Source organism: Natator depressus, chromosome 1, assembly GCF_965152275.1.
Source record: "Natator depressus isolate rNatDep1 chromosome 1, rNatDep2.hap1, whole genome shotgun sequence".
Taxonomy (NCBI): domain Eukaryota; kingdom Metazoa; phylum Chordata; order Testudines; family Cheloniidae; genus Natator; species Natator depressus.
In genome coordinates, this window is record NC_134234.1 from 304,391,708 (window position 1) to 304,412,826 (window position 21,119).

The 21,119-nt window shown below is 39.2% G+C and overlaps 1 protein-coding gene across 1 annotated transcript in view; it reads right to left on the reverse strand.

The window, feature by feature from the left end:
• TSPAN12 (tetraspanin 12) overlaps positions 1–21,119 on the reverse strand; it is a 59,813-nt gene that overhangs the window by 4,686 nt on the left and 34,008 nt on the right. The window contains exons 5-7 of the mRNA XM_074952131.1: positions 16,048–16,122; positions 9,688–9,795; positions 5,640–5,783 (exon numbers count right to left, since the gene is read on the reverse strand). Of these exons, the coding sequence (XP_074808232.1) occupies positions 5,640–5,783; positions 9,688–9,795; positions 16,048–16,122 (327 nt within the window). The remainder of the gene's footprint in view (positions 1–5,639; positions 5,784–9,687; positions 9,796–16,047; positions 16,123–21,119) is intronic.

A 21,119-nucleotide genomic window follows, 5' to 3' on the forward strand; every position in this document is an offset into this window, starting at 1 on the left:
AGAAAGTCATTTGGGCATGTTTTCCTAAGCAAAATATATTGTTTCAATTATGCTGCTCCAAATTTGTTTTTAACTGTGAAGAAACTAGCAGCATTTAATATTTTCTGATAACTTATGAGGAACCAAGTGCATGCTGGTCACAGTTAAAAAATGCTTACACACAGTACTCAAATTCAGTTCATCTGCTGCCTAGAGGAAACATCAGGATCAGAGAGCAATAGCATTAATCCGTACAGCTCCTGCAGTACAGACATGTAACTAAGGCAAATTTATACCAGATCTCTCTAGGCTGCCTCTTTCCACTTAATGATGCTCTTACATTTCTGCTCTGGTTCACATTCAAATCAGTTTCCAAAACTAGACCTATCCAGCCATTCCCATTATCCCCAATTTATACATTTTATTTATGCATATTTGATATACTCAGAGTTTTAAAGCTGCAATTAAAGGACATATACTCTCCTAGGCTGAAGTAAAAATCTATGTCAAGTAGAACAGCTCTTACATTAGTGACAACACAATACCAACTATTACAATTTGTAAAGACCATTCAGTATAGTACTACTTTCTCAAGCTTGCAAAGTTATAGATTTAGGGCCTTATTCTCATTTATACTATGGCCATTTTACACTGCTGGCAGTGTAAAGGGGCCCTAAAGTAGGCATAAAATTCTTTTACACCCACTTTAACACTCAGTGTTGAAAAGTGGCCATAGTGTAAATGAAAATCAGATTCAAAAAGTTTAGTTCTACACTGAAAGTGACTATGTACAAATGACATCAACTTAGTTAACAGATCTGCTTCCTATATGTAATCAGAGTCCATCAGGTTATAAATTTTGCTTCTCTGAAGATAACATCTTTCAGGATTCTTATGCCTGGGCCTTAGCTTCTTACCGTTAGAACAGCTGAACTCTCCTACCTCTCAAGATTATATTTTTTTAATCTAGTGAAGGCAGGTAACGAGCACACCAAGCCCACTACTGTGCTCTTACATCACCCTCTGATGACCGCTGATCTTCAAATGTTCTAGTCTATTCTTTCAATTGTACTGGAAGTGAAGCTCCCAAAAAGAAAACCAATTCACAGAGATCAACATATGCAAAAAATAATAGCTCAGAAGGCAAAAAAAAGTGTAAGAGGAAAAATAACTCAGAAAAAGGTTACTTCCAAAATCTGCAGAGCAATGGGTGGGGAAGCAAGATACCAGCAAGACCATATCTTCTGTGCAGCAGCGTTACAGGTAACTCATCTTCCTTTCATTAACAATGCCATCTGTGCAGGATTCTGACTCTTCAAGAATAAGACGCTCAAGACATTTCTCAAAAAAAAATTATAGCACAGCTGCATTGAGCAGCAGCTATGTCAATGCCGATCATCAATCCAAACACAGACTTTTTTCAGCATAAAAAAAAGACTATTAAATTACCTCTAAAAATGCAGCATCCGGTGTTAAAGTACAAGCCTGCTGAATGAACCCAAAACTACAGAATCAAACTCATGGGGAAAATGTTTTTGCCAACTGAAAATATGGTGCCACTTAACATGAAGCAAAAATATGTTTTGTGGTGAAAGAGAAGAAGCATGGCCTGACTTAACTTGGAACCAATTCTGCAGCAAAGACTCCAAAATAGGATTCCTTCCTGGAAGGTGAATTAATCCAATAATGCTTTGGGAATGGGGGTGGAAGGAGAACCATGTAGCGGCCTTTCAGATGTCTGTGATGGAGACAGCCACAAGCCAGGCAGTCTTGCCTTGGCATATCCTGTAAGGTTCAGATCACAAAGGTCATTGCAATGGAAAATTAGTTGCCCTATCTAAGGATGTTAGTCTGCTCCAAGTGAAACCAAAAAGACTGTGGACATCAAGCACAGGGAGAAAGGACTCATCGAAATGAGGACGTGGAAAGAATGTTGGCAGAACAATAGGCCATTGATGTTGACTTCTGACCCCACATCAGAGAGGAGTCTTGGATGAATCCTTAGCACCACCTGATTCTTCTTAATTGGGTATAATAAGGTGGATCAGGCACTAGGGCCTCAAGCACTCTCATTTTATGAGGCAACGTATTCCAGTGTACAGGACAATGGGCTAAGAGTCAGGAGACCTGGTTTGTATCCTGTTTCTGTCACTGCCCTGCTATGTGACCTTGGCAAGACACTTCATCTTTCTGTGCTGCATTTTCCCAGTCAGTAAAATGGAGATAATGATACATAGCTTTCCTTTCTAAAATGACGTGAGATCCACAGTTGAAACTCTCTACATAATAGTGATGTATTGATTCTATAAATCAAGACTGGGTGTCTTTCTAAAAGATACACCTAGTTCAAACCATCAGTTACTGTGCGTAATGTCGAATGACATTCTTTGCCTTGTGCAATGTAAATGATTATTATGTTTCCTTCTGGCCTTCCATCTAGGAATTCATGAACTGAACTCTCTCCAGGAAAATGACCTTCCATGTCTTAGGAACTCAGTTCCCTGGAACTGAGTGGCTCAAAAGAAGATTTCATCAGGGTTGCATTAAAAGTGTCAAGCTCCAAATGAACCCAAAACATACTGCAATTAAATAAACCTAGTCAAATAAAACAAGGTGGTGGTACTCAAACAGTTTTTGAACAAGGCAGATCTGATTCCACCACATGATAAACCTTTTCCACTCAGAAAAGAAGATCTTTCTGGTAGATGGCTTCTGAGATGTCTGAAGGACAAGAGACAGCTATCTACTCAGAGACACCATAATTAAAGACTCAATCTTGCCAGGAGCCAAGCTGTAATAGACTGGGATGGGGTGATATGCCCTGATTCTGAATAATGATCTGAAGCCAGATTTTCAGCCCGATGGGACCAGCATGAAAGCAGAGTACTATACCTGTCTGGGCTAGGATGGCGCTCTTAGAATCAATATAACTTTTGGCTAATGAGTTTTGTTCAAAACCTTTGGTATCAGAAGGAAAAGCACACAGGAGACCATTTTCCCCAGTGAGTGGAGAAAGCTCCTCCTTGCTAATGCAGTCTTTTCTCAGTGACATGAGCTTCCTGAAGCTGCTCTAATTTACACCAGTTACACTTGAACATCCTACACCATTCCCATTTCTGAACTGAGTGTAGCTTGAGAGGAATGGAGAATTCTATGCTAGATATTTTCAGTTCAGCAATGTCACTAAATTAAACAACAAACAAAAACAGGCAAAACTTTATGTAGGCCAGACAATGCTTTGTACCCTGCTCTGCTATAGTCAACAACAGAAACCTAAGTTAACTAATCAATCCTAGTCTCAGAAGGGTATTAATATTATTGATGATGACGATGATGCTAAAGAGAAGGAAGTAGCCAAAACAGAGACCATATAGCTTCTGTCCCACTCAAGCACAAGATGCACATTGGGGGAAGATCATTGGCAGCAGAGATAGTGTTTGCCAAATAGCAAAAATTGCACCTTTAAATTTCTAAAAAGTCTGTTGTAAGTAATGGAGTTTTTAAAAACCATGATTTTAAAAAGTGCTTGGCAAATGTTTCTTCATCATCCTCAAAGTGCAAAAAATCTGATTTCACACTTCTTCCAAAGGAGAACACATTTAACTACTCATTTATTCAGATTTAAATGTGCTTTAACGTCAATGTCCTGGCCAATAAATATATTCACTTTACAGGGTTCCCCCCCCCTTCCACTCACAGAAATTGTAAAAGACCTCTTGAAAGAGGACTAGTCTTGCTTCATAATATTATTAACATTAGCCTTGATTAAACCTTATAAAAATGCAAAGGCAGGTCTGTTTCATGCAATATTTATAATATTATTTTAATATGCATAATCTTTGCTCAAACTCTCCAGATGTCCAAAGTGATCTAACAAAAGTAAAGTGCCAAAAGAATGCAACATCACCAAGAAATCCTGAATAGTAAATTGCAAAGTTATTGCTATAATTTTATGTCTTAAGTGTAAAGTTAAAAGTTACTCTGACTCTTAGTATTTTTCATTGTTTAAAAACAAAATAAAAAACCTAAGTTATCAACAAAATAAAACTTTTATATGCTTTTAATATTTGGTTGTTTTTCAGACAGAATATGATTGTTATGTTCAAATAGAAACTACAACCATTCCAAGATACTGTCAATTCTAAGAAATTCAAGTGATCTAAGTTTTGAAATAGGATCAAATGCTATTCCTGATTGCCACAAACTCAAACTTATTTCACATACCTAACATACACATGGAGGCAAATGTACATTTGCTCTCCCCTCAAAGCCTTTTTTCACATTTAAATATACGATGTTCCCAATGCCTCCATCTTGGAGACATCAATCATAGCACTATTGAGAGCACAACTAATGATTTTCAGCTTTCTGCCAGCGTAAGTGATAATGCCTGCAAAAACAGAATACTTTGATGAGGCAGGCTCAAGAGCAAGTCTGCATGAGAAGAGATAAGAGCATCAGTAATGAAAGTATTTTCTTAATTTTAACATATTTTGATCCTGCATACAATGATGTGTTTGTTCAAGTGATGCTATCAATCTCTTCAGGTTCAAATGTATTCCCTCTCATTATCCATTTTTTATCCTTTTAAAAAAATATTATATACAACTCAGCAACAATAGTGTAGACCATAGAAAATGACTGCTTTGGCATAAAGTCTCCATTTATGTTCACATTGGAGTGACTGTATTATTTGTCTGTGTGCATGATCCCTGCTGGCTGAGGAATCAACAGAGCTCTTGGATTTTCAAAGGACTTGCCAGAGGCATCTTCCTGTCTGGGTACTTATGTGGTCATCATCACCATAGTATCTGAGAACCTTCACAATTCTGAAATCTCTCTCCAGCCTGGTGAGTTGGAGAAACGGAATTTATGAATTAGTGTGTGGTCGTCTATGTCCGTAGCCAACTGGAAGTTCATTAATCAGCTTGCCAAAACTGGGAGACTCATGTGACTATATTATTCAATATAAAATAGCTATTTCAGGGCTTACACATGTGCAAGGTGCTAACTGCATTGCTAATGCCTTATCTCATTTCTAGGTGAACAGATATTTTGAAAGCTTCAATTGAAGGCAGGCTACAAATCCACTGATTCTGTATATCTGTTATGGGCATAGCACCATTTAACAATGTAAGACTTTTCTATTACCTCAGTAACCAAAAAGAGGAAGTCAAATTCTTACTCTTTAAGATGATGATACCACCCTTGTAGCTTCAATTGAGTTATACCAGGAATGAATATGGCCCACTATATAAAATCTCCCCCTCCATTTCCACCCACCAACAGAATCTTTCTGCCTACCACAGCCTTTCATGAGAAGCATACCAACAGATCTATCTTTCGGAGTCCATTTGTCAATATATGCTCATACATTTGGAATGCACACCTCCAGAGTAGGAGGAGTTTCCAAAATATACAGAAGTAGGAATGGGGTGAATGTTTGAGGGCAGGGGAGAGGGAAGAGAGACAAGCTTTGGGAAGACATCTCTCCCTATGGTGGGAGATCCTTGCCACAAAAGAAGGTAAAATTCCAAGGAACTCAGCAAGAACGCCAAACATTTTTCAGACTTACATGTTATGAGTTTGGAAGTCATAGGAACATGTAAGTACACACCCTTCTGAAATATTTAAGTGTAGCACTATTTTTTCCTCCCTACCTCTTGATAAAGATCACTAAGGTCCTCGTGATGTGCCTGCTTGGAGCATCCCGGGAACTCTCTAACACAACAGGAGTCAGGAGGCCAGTCCATCTCTGTCATTTCCAGCCAATCAGTGAAGTACACCACTCCACAGCACTTAAACTGTAAAGGAAAGGTTAGCCAAGATCAGTGACTGCAGTGTGATGCTCCCTGGTCATAAAAGCTAAAAACTGAACCAACTTTTTAAAACATGTATCTAGAGCCAGACATACACAGGCTATTGTTTTTAGGTATTTTTTTCTGGCAGCTCCTGTACAGAGCCTCATTTTATGGATGCCTCTGTTGTCCCTGGACATAACCAAGCCAAAAATCAGCCAATCACATTGATCTGTGATCTGTCCTTTCCCTCCCCACCAATCCCCTAGTTCAGTGGTTTTCAACCTTTTTTTCTTTTGCGGACCCCTAAAAAATGTTGAATGGAAATGCAGACCTCTTTGGAAATCTTAGACATAGTCCGTGGACCCCCAGTGGTCCACAGACCATAGGTTGAAAACCACTGTTCTATGGTAACAACCACCTTTCGTGGATCACATGTTGAAAACCACTGCCCTACTTGGTGCTTCACAGAAATTATCCTCGCCTGCAATGCTGCTGTGATTATGGGGGTAGCCAAGAGAAGTTTAATAAAAGCTAGTGGAATGGAGAGTCCCTACAAAACTAGAGCAGACTAGAGGCAAATCTGCGGGGGGAGGGGGAAAATGCACAGGAAGAGATGTGTCAGAGCAGGGAAAGGGACAAAAATAAGGGAAAGGAAAGAAAATGAGTAAAAAGTGAAGACAATAAAAAAGTGCTAAGAAAAATACTGAAATGGAAAAGGAAAATAGGAGGGAGGAAGGAAATTTGGGGGAAAATAAAGTATCACAGGAGAATATAATCTGTATTAGAATCATAATAGTAGGAACTCTGACCACAAAACAGGTCATAATAGATCATAAAAATCACAGTAACAAACTTATAACCTAGTGATGGGATTTCATTTTCTAGGCTGCATTCACAACAAAGAGCTGATGCAATGGCTCCAGATTTACTTCGTGCAATCCCCTATCCTCTGTCCATTGCCTGCACACCAACACACACACACTCTCCCACCATACCTTAGTATAGCTGTCAACCAGCACTTCTCTTTTCTTGTTAAATTTAAATCCCCCCCCCAATCTTCTGCTTCTCATCAGAGTCCCATTACTAAATTCTTTCTTGGTTTTCACCTACCTTTTCATTCAGGCCAAAGTCTTACTGAATTGCTGGGGAGTTTTGCCTGACTGAAGACTTCAAGCTTTGGCCCCTCATGTTATCTGCTATCAGCTTTTTTCCCTATTTGTTTTCACTTTCATTCTTCTGCTTCCCCACTGTCCTTCTCCCAACCTCAATTCTCCCTCTCTGTACCTTCCTAGCCACAAGTTCACCCTTTCTGGTTACTGGATCAGCAATTTGCTCTTAAAAAACATAACGAGGTGGTTAGGAAAAACAGATTTCACATCTCTCCCAAAAAGTTATAAAACACAGAAGACAGAGCTCACAGCTGATAAAAAACCTGATCCTTTATGAACTAAGAAGTTTGCACTCCAACTTCATAAAAATTGCCCAATACACCAGTGTTCATTCATGCAGAAAATAAGTCTGATGATCACACATCAAATATCTGAGTTGAGAGCAGACAAAAATAATTAGCATAGGCCCAGATATTTAGGCACTTAACTTCCATTGATTTCCTTCTTTTAAAAATCTGGCCCATAATGCTCAAAAACTGAGAACCCATCAGTTAGCGAGGCAGTGTGCTGTACTGCTGAAAGAGTTTGTCCAATTAATCTCAAACTTTCCAAAAATAATTTCCTCTGGCTATGGACGAAACACAAGAAATTTCTATTACAAAGGGCTCCTTCCCTTCCCCCCCAGCCCCCAGAGAGTCAGGGCTTGTTCTTTGGCAGGGAAGTTGATTTTTCATTTATTTAAAAATCAGCCTTTCTAGAGGAAGAGTCATTTAAGACTTACAGGGTCATTGCTGTGACACTATAATAACCAATACATAAAGGCATCTTTTTTATCTAACCAACACATACATTTAAACCAAGATATCATAAGGCAGCGTGCATGGAAATCCCAGGAATTGTTTATATTGGTTCAGGTATAGACCATAGACAGACTCTCTCAATCTACCTAAACATGAAGAACTACTGTTTCTAGTAGCATCTGAAAAGCTTTAGCAGAAAATATATTAAACTCTTCTAATCCTTTATTTATTCTTTCTTTCAGGTTCTAACACAAATACAGACTAATCAAGTGTAGCCAGGAAATGTTTAAACAAACAGGAAATCTGCAACAATGATAGATTTCAGCATTTTAACAAAGGCAACATAATGACAAGCATTTAGAAGTTCTTTTCCTGCATGTGAGCATGTATCTGAAGCTAATGGTTTTTACCTTGTATATGTCCCTGTTTCTGTGACATAATAGTTCATTCTTTAAAATGAATACAGTTCTATATTTCAGAAGGCTATAGAGCAAATATGTGAATGTTCAAGCCATGTTGGGTTTTTTTCGTGGTGACAGGACATAAACTGACCACTTTAATGAAACTGCAACCAAAGAGACAGTATTGGCAACTGCTTAGAAACAGCCTTTCATGCTCCTTTCCAACCAATATAATGTCTCAAATATGTCAAATCCATAGAAAGGACGCAACAAATCAAAGCATGCAGTAAGAGGAGAGGACAATAATACTAAACTACCATAGGACGTTCACTTTACTGCATATGCAGTGAGTCAATTTTTAATTCTTCACGCTTGTATTCTTCATTTAAATAAAAATAAAGGCCTCGGTGCTCCCATCTTTGGCAGAGGAGAAGTAGTTAACTGAAGGTATTATTTAAATTCATAACATTCTTATTTTGTATTATTGGTGGTATGTACAAGCAGTAAGTTTTAACACACACTGGCACAGATTTTTAATTAGGCCTCAAATATTGCATCCACAATTAAAGGAGCCTTCAATTGTACCTTTTTTAGACACCTATCTGATCTGCAGGTGCAATCAGGTAGCTAGGTTTCTAAATCAATGCAACTGCACTCACAATGCTGGAGGTGGTTTTTTATATTGTAAGTCAGCGGTTCTCAAACTGTGGGTCAGGAACCCAAAGTGGGTCATCACCCCATGTTAATGGGGTCGCCAGGGCTGGTTTAGACTTGCTGGGGCCCAGGACTGACGCTGAAGCCTGAGCACCAACACCCAGGGCCAAAGCCGGAGCGTTTTAGCCCTGGGCACTGGGACTCAGATTACAGGCCCCTGCCTGGGACTGAAGCCTTTGGGCTTCAGCTTTGCCCCCCTCACCACCACGACCTCCAGCGGCTCCGGCTGGCTCAGGCATCAGTCCCCCCTCCTGGGGTCATGTAGTAATTTTTATTGTTGAAAGGGGTCAAGATGCAATGAAGTTTGAGAACCCCTGTTGTAAGTCAATGCTTTTCAACCTTTTTTCATTTGTGGATCCCTAAAATATTTCATATGGAAGTGCAGATCCTACTGGAAATTTTAGACAGTCTGCGGACCCCCAGGGACCTGCAGACCACAATTTGAAAACCACTGTTCTATGGTAACAACAACCTTTCATGGACCCCTTAGACATAGTCTGCAGACCCCAGGGGGTCCACGGACTACAGGGTGAAAACCTCTGTTGCAAGTCTTTGTCAGTCCAGTTAATGAAATATGATATGTATACAGAACTAATGCAGCTATAGTGCATCCTTGGAATTATATATAAATAATGTAAGTTACAAGAAAAAGGGAGTGAAAGTATGAAAATACACAATTCCTGTGTATTTGTCTAGAACTTACAAGAATTTGAGAGGCTCTGTGCCAATAGATTTCAAGGACTACACCAAAATATAAGCCCTCAGTTAGCTTGCAGAAAAAGCCTCACCTTTTTATTTATAACTAAACCTTTTTCCATCAAACAGATAAATAGCACTTTGTGCATACGCACCATTACATTTCATGAACTGACTATCTTCTTACCTCCCTCTGAAAGAAATTCCAAGCATGAGTAAGCCACTGGTATCTAGGTAAGCCATAGTTGGTCATCCTGGCTTTTAAAGTGACCATATCTGACCATTGTACTGGGACCTGAAAAGAAGAGACAAAGTGTTTCAAATAACTAGAGAGATTGAGAGTTCTGCAATAAATCAATCATCTTGTGCCTATAGAACCAGTGTTTTCATCTATGCTGAGGTTCTAAATGCAAGTTACTTTGGATGTGCCATCTCAATAAAGAAAGAAAATAAATGTTTCAATTTTAAACATACATAGCTTTATTTGTATTAATAGAAATAGTGAGAAAAATATTGTTTTTGTCATTTGCTTGTTTAGAAATACATGTATGGCAATAGGGGATCTAGATATCAATAAATAAAAATCATACATTTTAGAGCGTTTCCAAGGGTTGTGTGTAAATTTCAATTAAATGATTATCAACTTGTATCTCACAAAAGTCCAGTGAAGTCAGTGAACCCCAGTGAAATCAACAGGCAGCAGCTTTAAAACAAACATAAGAAAGTACTTCTTCACACGATGCACAGACAATCTATGGAACTCGATGTTGTGAAGGCCAAAAGTATAACGGGATTCAAAAAAGAGTTAGATAAGTTCATGGAGGATAGGTCTATCAATGACTATTAGCCAAGATGGTCAAGGATGCAACCCCATGCTCTCTGGGTGTCCCTAAACCTCTGACTGCTAGAAACTAGGACTGGATGACAGGCAATGGATCACTCAATAAATTGCCCTGTTCTGTTCATTCCCTTTGAAGAATCTAGCACCAGCCATTGTCGGAAGACAGGATACTGGGCTAGATGGACTATTGGTCTGACCCAATATGGCCGTTCTCCCATTCTTATTCCATTGACTTCAGAGAGTTTTGAATCAAGTCCAGCGTGTACAAATGCATCCTGCTTCAAGAAATTAAACATTAACTTTCTACATGATAGTAACTTCTGTTCAGTAAGCCTTTTTTCCCATTTTTTGGAAATATTTTCTTGTCAAACAGTTATTGGGAATTTTTTTTTAATTGGACTATTTTAATTGCATGTCTTGCTTCCTCTTTTATTTCAGACCCAGACATCAGGAACACTGTGAGAATAACAAAGTAAGCAAAGGTTGTTATAGCTGACATAAAAGTAGTCAGCGTTAAGATTAGAAATTGACTTCTGTTTCAGCTGGACCACTTTTATTGTGCACCAACCTAACAAAGGAGTTGAGGACTTTAATGTAGTCCTTCAGATGCACATACTGTTCATGTTATTTTTAGCTTGCTCTCATTAGATTTAATAGATGCATTTAAACAACTCAGTTTCAAAGTCAGCTTTATTTTCACATATTTTGTGAAAAAAATATCCAGCTACTCTAAAGCCATTAATGGTACAATATCATGGGGGCTAGTTTAGCTACCACTAATCAGGAGAAAGATCTTGAAGTCATCGTGGATAGTTCTCTGAAGACGTCCACGCAGCGGCAGTCAAAAAAGCAAATGGGATGTTAGGAATCATTAAAAAAGGGATAGAGAATAAGACAGAGAATATCTTATTGCCCGTATATAAATCCATGGTATGCCCACATCTTGAATACAGATGTGGTCCCCTCATCTCAAAAAAGATATACTGGCATTAGAAAAGGTTCAGAAAAGGGCAACCAAAATGATTAGGGGTTTGGAATGGGTCCCATATGAGGAGAGATTAAAGAGGCTAGGACTTTTCAGCTTGGAAAAGAGGAGACTAAGGGGGGGGATATGATAGAGGTATATAAAATCATGAGTGGTGTGGAGAAAGTGAATAAGGAAAAGTTATTTACTTGTTCCCATAATATAAGAACTAGGGGCCACCAAATGAAATTAATGGGCAGCAGGTTTAAAACAAATAAAAGGAAGTTCTTCTTCACTCAGCACACAGTTAACCTGGGGAACTCCTTGCTTGAGGCGGTTGTGAAGGCTAGGACTATAACAGGGCTTAAAAGAGAATGGATAAATTCATGGAGGTTAAGTCCATTCATGGCTATTAGCCTGGATGGGTAAGGAATTGTGTCCCTAGCCTCTGTTTGTCAGAGGGTGGAGATGGATGGCAGGAGAGAGATCACTAGATCATTACCAATTAAGTTCACTCCCTCTGGGGCACCTGGCATTGGCCACTGTCGGTAGACAGGATACTGAGCTGGATGGACCTTTGGTCTGACCCAATATGGCCATCCTTATGTTCTTATGGTAACTGCTAGGACTTAGTTATCTTTTTTCAATTAATGCTTCCAGTAACAGTTCTCTGTGAAATTTTACATGGCCTAAATTATTATTTATTAACTTATTTCATAGTAGCTCCCAAAGGAGAGCCTCATTGTGCTTGGTGCTGTACAAACATAAAATAAGAGATTCTCACTGCCTGAATGACCTCAGTCCAAAAAAAGGGAGTTTTGCTAAATAATATTTATGTTATATCTGGATTAGTTATAACTGCAATTTCCGCTTATTAGGAAATTAACTTGTCTTCACATTTCCACTTGTTAGCTTGTCTTCACATGTCATTTCACAAATCAAATGACGTCTCAGAAATACAACAATGCCTTTGACACACTGGAGATTCTATTAGCTGTTATTTTTTTGTTCTCAGAGGCTATGATCTCAAGAGGTTTGCAAATGTCCAAATTAAAAATACATCTTAGCAGCAGAGTGCTAAAACAAGCACTTAGAAATGCATGAATGTCCCAGAGATGCAACTCATACTTCAAACATTTATGCTGGTCACTAGAATAAAATAATTCACTTTTGCACTCAACACATTTTTCTTTATATTAAATTAGAAATCAGGACTTTGCTTTCTTTGGATAACACTTGATACCACTGCAGTTCAGATCACACTTGTTAGACTTTTTTTTATCTTATTTTAGTTGAATCTAGTCCAAGGTTATGCACGTAATACAGGGCATCCAACTTTTTTTTGAAGACAATGAAAAGCAGACACAAATTAATGCAAAGAAGTGAGAGAAGGAAATTAAAAAGTAAAACAAAACCAACTTAGGAGGCAGTTATGACTGAGCTAAGAAGGAATTTTAGAATCTACACCTTTGTCACCTTGACATTCCAGAGGTCAAACGAACATATCTACTAACTAAATCCCTAATAACCAATTCACTTAGTAGTACATATATCATCTATTCATGAAAATCATTTGCCTGGCTTTGTTCCTTGAGAGACACTTTCATGTATGGTGTAGGTAAACTAGAATTCAAGTTTATGGTTTGATTTTTGAGCATGAAAGTTCTCTATGGTCTTGTCTGCTGTTTAATTTTTGCTTGCATTAATATGTTACTATTTTTCTAATAATATCAAGCCTTGACTGAAGTTCAAGTAAACTGAGAACCTGCTCTGGCTTCTCAATCTCGTGGATGGAAGAAATTAGTCATAAGGCACTTTTCATTCTGAGAGCTATCATAAGCTGGAAGCAAAACTATTTATACAGGGATGCTTTTGGCAGTCCAATATATATGCCAAACAGGACTCAAATTGGGATAGTATAGGGGTTATGCCTCACTGAGGCTTTAACAGCATATCACACACCCCTATAATAATGCTAACTAATTCTCTGAACCTCACCTCATTCTATGATTTCATTATAAACTGAATCTAACATGGCAACAGGGCTCCCCCAAGGAGTTCCAGGGAGTCTCTTCACTGCCCAGTGTGGAAGACAAAGGGCCTGCATACTCTGCATTCTTTGGATGGGCCAGCCCCTGGAAGTGACCTGTAGGTATTGTAGAACCATTCTGAAGTGCTTTGCTTCAATGGGCTTGGTCTCAGAGCCTGACAGTCAGTAGCAGGACTTGGGAGTGGAGGGCCTGGCCCACCCCACCGTGTGAGCAGTAGTATGATGAGGGCAAATGGGGGCAGGAGGATCACAAAGACTGAAGACAGAGGAACAAACAATGGGGCATATGGGGAGAGAAGAAAAGAAAGAGAGCAATAAGAGAGTAACCTGGAAGGAAAAGAAACAAAATGGTAGAGCATAGAAGGAGGGGAGGGAGCGGGAGAGAGAGCGAGATCAAGATTCACAGATTTTAAGGTCAGAAGGGACCATCATGATCATCTAGTCTGACCTTCTGCACATCGCAGGCCACAGAACCTCACCCACCCACTCCTATAATAGACCCCTAATCTCTGGCTGAGTTACTGAAGTCCTCAGATCATGGTTTAAAGACTTCAAGTTACAGAGAATCCACCATTTACGCTGCTTTAAGCCTGCAAGTGACCCATGCTCAATGCTGCAGAGGAAGGCAAAAAAAAACGGATGGTGTCTGCCAATCTGACCCGAGGGAAAATTCCTTTCTAACCCCAAATATGGCGATCAGTTAGACCCTGAGCATGTCACAGTCATCCTGTGATCAACCAATACACTCAGGTCTTTCTCCTCCTCTGTCACTTCCAACAGATACATCCCCAGTTTATAGCAGAAATTCTTGTTAGTCCTTAAATGCATGACCTTGCACTTTGCACTGTTGAATTTCATCCCATTTCTATTATTCCAGTTTTCAAGGTCATCCAGATCTTCTTGTATGATATTCTGGTCCTCCTCTGTATTGTCAATCCCTCCCAACTTTGTGCCATCTGCAAATTTTATTAGCGCACTTCCACGTTTTGTGCCAAGGTCAGTAATAAAAATGTTAAATAAGACTGGTCTGAAGACTGATCCCCAAGGAGCACCACTGGTAACCTCTCTCCAGCCTGACAGTTCACCTTTCAGTCTGACCTGTTGTAGTCTTCCTTTTAACCAGTTTGAACATTCAACACTCAGATTAGATATTTAGTTCTATTTATTCATATGCTAACAGTCCACATTACTGAATTTCCCTGGCAGATGTGGAAGAACTTGGGAGTGGTGAATCTTTGGACTGATTCTGGCCTGGTTAGGGAAGGGGACAAGGCAGATGGACAAAATTCCCTAGAGGTTGATGGATCTACCACTTCTTGTTTTTGTTTTTTAAGTCACTGATGTCATAACCTATGGTAGGATGAGTGCCAGCCCCAGGCAATACTGGCTTCTGCTAGCGTTATGGGTCCCGGGTCCCACTAGCAGAATATCTGCCTGGACAGATGAGGTCACAATGGGCCAAAGTGCCCACAACCCTGATCCAGCAGGGGGCCTAGCCCATCTAGAGTATCCTGAAAGATGGATGGTTTTGGCTGGGAGAGGGGGGCGGGTGTAGCTGGTGAATTTGAAGGATGCTCCATTTCAATGCCTCCTTTTGGCAGCTTCTACTGATAAGACTTCTATAGAGCCATGGATGTTGGTTATAACTGTCACCCCTGGCAGAACCCCTGAGGATGGTGGCTGTGGCCAGGGGATGAGTCATACCTATGATCTACCTTCCCAAATTAAAAAAATGTATCATATCAATGCAACCTGACATTTAAGCAAAGTGATATCTTTAAATGATGTTATATTAGGAGCATAAAACACCGCTCTGGAATCTGTATAGCAAGGGAATGAGTTCTGATACAAAATGCTGCCACATAATTTCAGAGTACAGATCTGCCAGAAATTCCTTTGGTTCTAGTACTGTACAAATACCAAATGAGCTCCCTCCCTTTTTACTACAGTATAATTGCTACACACTGGCTGCTGTTGAAAAGACCAGTGTCGTGGGCATATCTTGGCAGCTTGGAGGAAATTTGTCACTCTGTTCATAAATAGGTATCAAACTGAAAACTAGACAAGAAGATTTAAGAGCAAGCAGAATAACATGATAGTTTGTTTTCTGTTCAGTACTTAGCCATTTCCCTTCATAATGGATTCAAGTCTCCAGTTTGAAAATTAAAGGCTGGTGCAGTTATAAATACTAGTTGGAGATAAAACCTCCTTAGGAGTTTACAGAAATCGGTTTTATAGCTGAGACATGTTTCACGTTAAAACACAGGCATTTATAGTTTAAGGAGACATTACTAACGACCTCAGCAAGCAGTAAGTCATTTATGGAATGAATGCACTGTCTGTTTACAATACAGCACAGCAAGATCCCCTCCCAAATCCCCTCAAAACACAGACTCTAAACCTGCAATCCTTATTGAGTCAAAACTCCCACTTGACTTCAGTGGGAACTTGTCTAAGCAATAAACGAAACAGGACCTAAAGATCTGACCCTGAGAAAATTTCAGACTGGATCCTTATAGAAAGAACTGGTCTCCCAGAATTCCCTATATTAACACAAACCAAAATGCCTTAAGTTAATACTAGACTGACAGAAAGCCATAACCAAAGATGCACACTACAGCAGTTGGAGAATAGCTAGCTAATGAAAATCTTTGTTTTCTTCTATATAATGTATCCCCCTTTTCTGACTCACCGTAATTTCCTGCTCATAGGTCCAAACCCCGCAGGCCAGTTCAACACAGAATATCACAAGCAAACTTCCAAAATACTGTGGAACACAGAAAAATCTTAGTTATATTTTTACAATGAAGTTAACACTGTGAAAAAAGCTATTAAGTAATTTTAAAACATTTCAAAACATCATTAATTTTTCATATAACTAAGACAGTGAAAACCAAAGTATTAAGGCATGATGATTCATGAAATAAGCCCTGAAGTTTACCTTTTGACTATAAACATGTTTAAATAATGTGACATGGTGAAATAAATATGGTTTATTTCTAATTGACTTAATATGAAATATGTCAAGCGTTCCTATGGGGATATTAATTAATTTCCAAATTACCTCATGGAACAGGACTATCATGACATTTTACACAGAAACAATTCCAAAGAGGCTAATATTTTTGTTACACACACACAAAACTCATCATTTTCCACTGTTCCTTATTTATAATAAATAAGTACAAGAATTGCAACCAAAACCCAAGTAGAGCTAACAACATGAACATATGATAGATGGAAAAATCTTCAGAATGTTTGTAGCAAGAAGGAAATTCTATAGGTCTATGTAGTTGTTAAAATATTAAGAAAAAGTGTATGCAATATCAAATAAACCATTGAACTTGTGGAATGAAGCTGCACAGAAGGCAAGACCCTGCATGATATGCAATTGCTGTAAATCTAAAAGTTAGTTCAGTTTGCTTTTATTTGAAGTGTACCTTTTGTCCACTCTTGCATGGTACCACCTTCTTCCATGTAGATGGGCTGAGCCCCTCCCTGTCCTCAATAGAGCAGAAAGACTCCATTTCCAAACTCACACCCTTTCTAAGAGTTGGCTTTATTTGGAACTCAAAAACAATTAACACAACAGAAACCTCCCACTAAATTTTCATTATGAGCTTACCTGTTCTTAGGACTTTCCTTCCCCACTTCTTCCCTCCTAGCTCCTTAGATCCCTGTCTCCCAAGGGCCATTCCCACTTGCCTATTTTCTAGGGTGGAGTTAAAAATCCATTACTTTGTGACACAATGACCTAGAAAACCATGCGGACACCACACCAATTCCTCCTGATTCTTTCCAATAGGTCTTCAAGTTCTATTTCCTTCTCACAGAAACACAGACCCAATAAGGGTTTGTCTATATGTAGAGTTGTTCTTGATTAATGGTTCCTGATTAACTCCATGTCTGGACACTCTTACAGGACATTAGGAGTGGAAGGGACCTCCTACGTCATCAAGTCCAGTCCCCTGCTAGCACAAGCAACTCTGTCATATAATCCATTCGTAAATATATCAAGCTCCATCTTAAAGCTAATTAGGTTGTTTCCCCCACTACTCTGGAGCGATTGAAAGGCTGTTCCAGAATCTCACTCTTCTGATTGTTAGAAACCATCTTCTAATTTCCAACCTAAGTTTATTCATACCTATTTGTCCTTCTTTACTGTTAGGGAAACCCACCCTATACCCATTTGTTCTTCCACCAACATTGTCCTTCAGCTTAAATTGCTCTTCTCCCTCCCTGCTGTTTACCCCTTAATGTATTTATAGAGAGAAATCCTATCCCTTCTCAGCCTTCATTTTCCTAGGCTAAACATGCCAAGCTTATTCCAGAATAAGAATGCTTTGACTGCCCACTTTGAAAGTGGGTTAAACTAAACAGAAACAAGGCACTCTTTTTCTGGAATAAGTGAGTGTACACATGGAATTAATCAGCAACAATGCCATGTGTAGATAAGCTCTGAGAAATAGAATTAAAACACTATGGAACTAAGACGACACATGCCAAACGCCACCACTCAGTCATCTCGCAATCTCCCATTTTCTACTCATTTTCATATCTGATCTGCTTGGATTGTAAGCACTCTTTGCAGGGAACCATTTCTTCTTACCTTCTCTGCACAATGTTATAAACTTCAGCTGTGAGACATGTTCTCTGCTATGCAGACATAAAGCCAAGAAAATAAATATAATTAAAAATGATGACCAAGTATAAACTATATGAACTTCTCAAGTTGTCTCATAGCCAGTAGGAAAGCGGGGGAAGAAAAGTGGGTGCTAAACTAGCAGTGTTGGACCTTTAGCTCATTCTCATGATTTAGGACAGGTGGTGGAGAGGATTTACACCATGACATGTAAAATTCCAGTAAAGAAAGTATCAGAAGCCACTAAGGAAAGTAAATAGAAGCTAGAAATGACACGTTTGGATTAAATTAACTAAAGGTGCTCAGCATCTTTCAGAATCAATCCTTTTGACTCTCTCTTAAGAAGTCCATCCTCTGTTCACAAAGGTGAGAGAAGAAAAGAAGAGACACAACATGTGCAGAGTTAATTTGCAAAATAACTATACTGCAGTAATTAACTACTGCAATGATATTAAAAAGAAAAGGAGTACTTGTGGCACCTTAGAGACTAACCAATTTATTTGAGCATAAGCTGTAGCTCACGAAAGCTTATGCTCAAATAAATTGGTTAGTCTCTAAGGTGCCACAAGTACTCCTTTTCTTTTTTCGAATACAGACTAACATGGCTGCTACTCTGAAATCAATGATATTAAAGTATCTCTACAACCACAGATGTGCTTCAATTTCTTCCTCCTATTTTGGGGAAATCTTATAACTCTCCCTGAATTCAGTGAGTTCCAAAACAAAAAATTCTTACAGAAGTTGTGTGAAAAACTCCTGTAATTATTATTTAAATTTCCTTCCCATAATTTTCATCATCCAAGCCACACAGATCGTTGCTGGCCACAATTCCTACCTCTCCGTTCCCAAACAAATTCCCAGTAGAGTCTGAATTCCAAAATAAATGCAACTTCTCACAAGAAGCAAATTCTTGCTTTTGTCAGTTACAAGAATCTGGTTTCCACAGCAAAGGTTTAATTAATTCTTCCCTGCTATTGTGGGTTGAGTGGTTGAGTTCTGGGGAAAAAAAGCTCTTATTCCCCTGATAGAAAAGATCATGCTCTTTCTACGCCACTCTCAAACTCTTGCCACAATTGCTTGCATGATATTCCCACAATTCTAATTCCTACATTGCTCTCTATAATATTTGATTCCTTCCAAGGTTTTTTCTACTATTCTGCTATCCTCTATATCGATAATCAATAGTGCAAAGCATCCAATACCCACAGAATCAGAAACTTCTGAACTAGCAGGTATCATCAAAACTCTGACATTTCTCTCTCCTATACGGTTGGTAACCAGTTTTCTCCCTATCAGAGTTGTGTAAAATCTTCATAAAGTTCACATCGTTCGTAATCTTGAAACCGGCCCAAGAGCTGTGTTTGTAACTCCATGAGGTTTCTATCATCAAATCTGAGAGGAAAAAAGCTCTGCTTCCTTGACAGAAGCTGAATGACTAAAATACTGGAAGAAAGTACCGTACTCTGTTTAAGGTAATACGCCATAAAGTAAGGGATACAATGTGTGCTGCTGTGCCAAGCATGAGTGCCAGAACCGCAGCCCCCATGAAGTACTCCATGAATGCTAACAACCCGCAGTACTTTGTTCTTCTGTTACTCCTGTCCTGAGCTGTTAATGCAGACTGGCCACAGGCAGATGCAGCAGCTAAGCAGAGAAACTGCCTCTCTACAGGAGGAAGCACTGACAATACCTAGACACAACATAGGTAGCTGAATAGTTTGTGCAGCAATGGATGGATGTGCGCACTCAACCACTCCCCACCCACTCAGGATAGGCAGCTGCAGTGAAAGTGGCCTATGGACCTTTAAGAATCCTGCCTTTTCAGTACTGCAGCCCTGGGAAAGGGGGAATACATACAGAGGGAAAGAACTGAAGACTCAAGAATTCTGAAGATCCTCCTTTCTGCTCACTTTCAGTGCACAAAGCAAGTTAGGGTATGGGGGGGAGGGGCACGAAGAGAAACTGAGTATTGCAGCTGAGGGGAGAGAGAAAGAAAAAGCCATCATTGGGAGCTCCAGACTAACAGAGATGGGGAAAGATACAAAGGGAGAAGATGTTAGGACAAATCTGGCCTGAGGCACAAAAGCAACAGAAATTTCCTGTAACTACCCTGCTGGGGATATCCCTGAAGGTGGGGAGTCTCCAGCAGATGTAAAAATTAGGGTTGTCAAGCAACTAAAACAATTAACGGCAATTAATCGCAGTTTTAATCACACTGTTAAACGATAATAGAATACCATTTATTTAAATATTTTTGGATGTTTTCTACATTTTCAAATATATTGATTTCAATTACAACAGAGAATACAAAATATACAGTGCTCATTTTATATTTATTTTTGATGACAAATATTTGCACTGTAAAAAATAGTAGTATTTTTCAATTCACCTAATACAAGTACTGTAATGTAATCTCTTTATCTTGAAAGTTGAACTTACAGATTTAGAATTATGTACAACAAAGTAGCTATATTCAAAAACAAAACAATGTAAAACTTTAGAGCCCACAAGTCCACTCAGTTCTACTTCTTATTCAGACAATCACTCAGACAAACAAGTTTGTTTAAAGCTGCAGGAGATAATGCTGCCCGCTTCTTGTTTACAATGTCACCTGAAAGTGAGAACAGGTGTTCACTGGCACCATTGTAGCTGGCATCACAGGATATTTACGTGCCAGAGGCGCTAAAGATTCATATGTCCCTTCATGCTTCAACCACTATTCCAGAGGACATGCATTCATGCTGATGACGGGTTCTGCTCAATAACGATACCAAGCAGTGCCAACCGATGTATGTTCATTTTCATCATCTGAGTCAGATGCCACCAACAGAAGGTTGATTTTCTTTTTTGGTGGTTCGGGGTCTGTAGTTTTTGTATCGGAGCATTGCTCTTCTAAGACTTCTGAGCACATGGCTCCACACCTCATCCCTCTCAGATTTTGGATAGCACTTCAGATTCTTAAACCTTGGGTCAAGTGCTGTAGCTATCTTTAGAAATCTCACATTGGTACCTTCTTTGCGTTTTGTCAAATCCGCAGTGAAAGTGTTCTTAAAATGAACAACATGTGCTGGGTCATCAGCCAAGAGTGCTATGACATGAAATATATGGCAGAATGTGGGTAA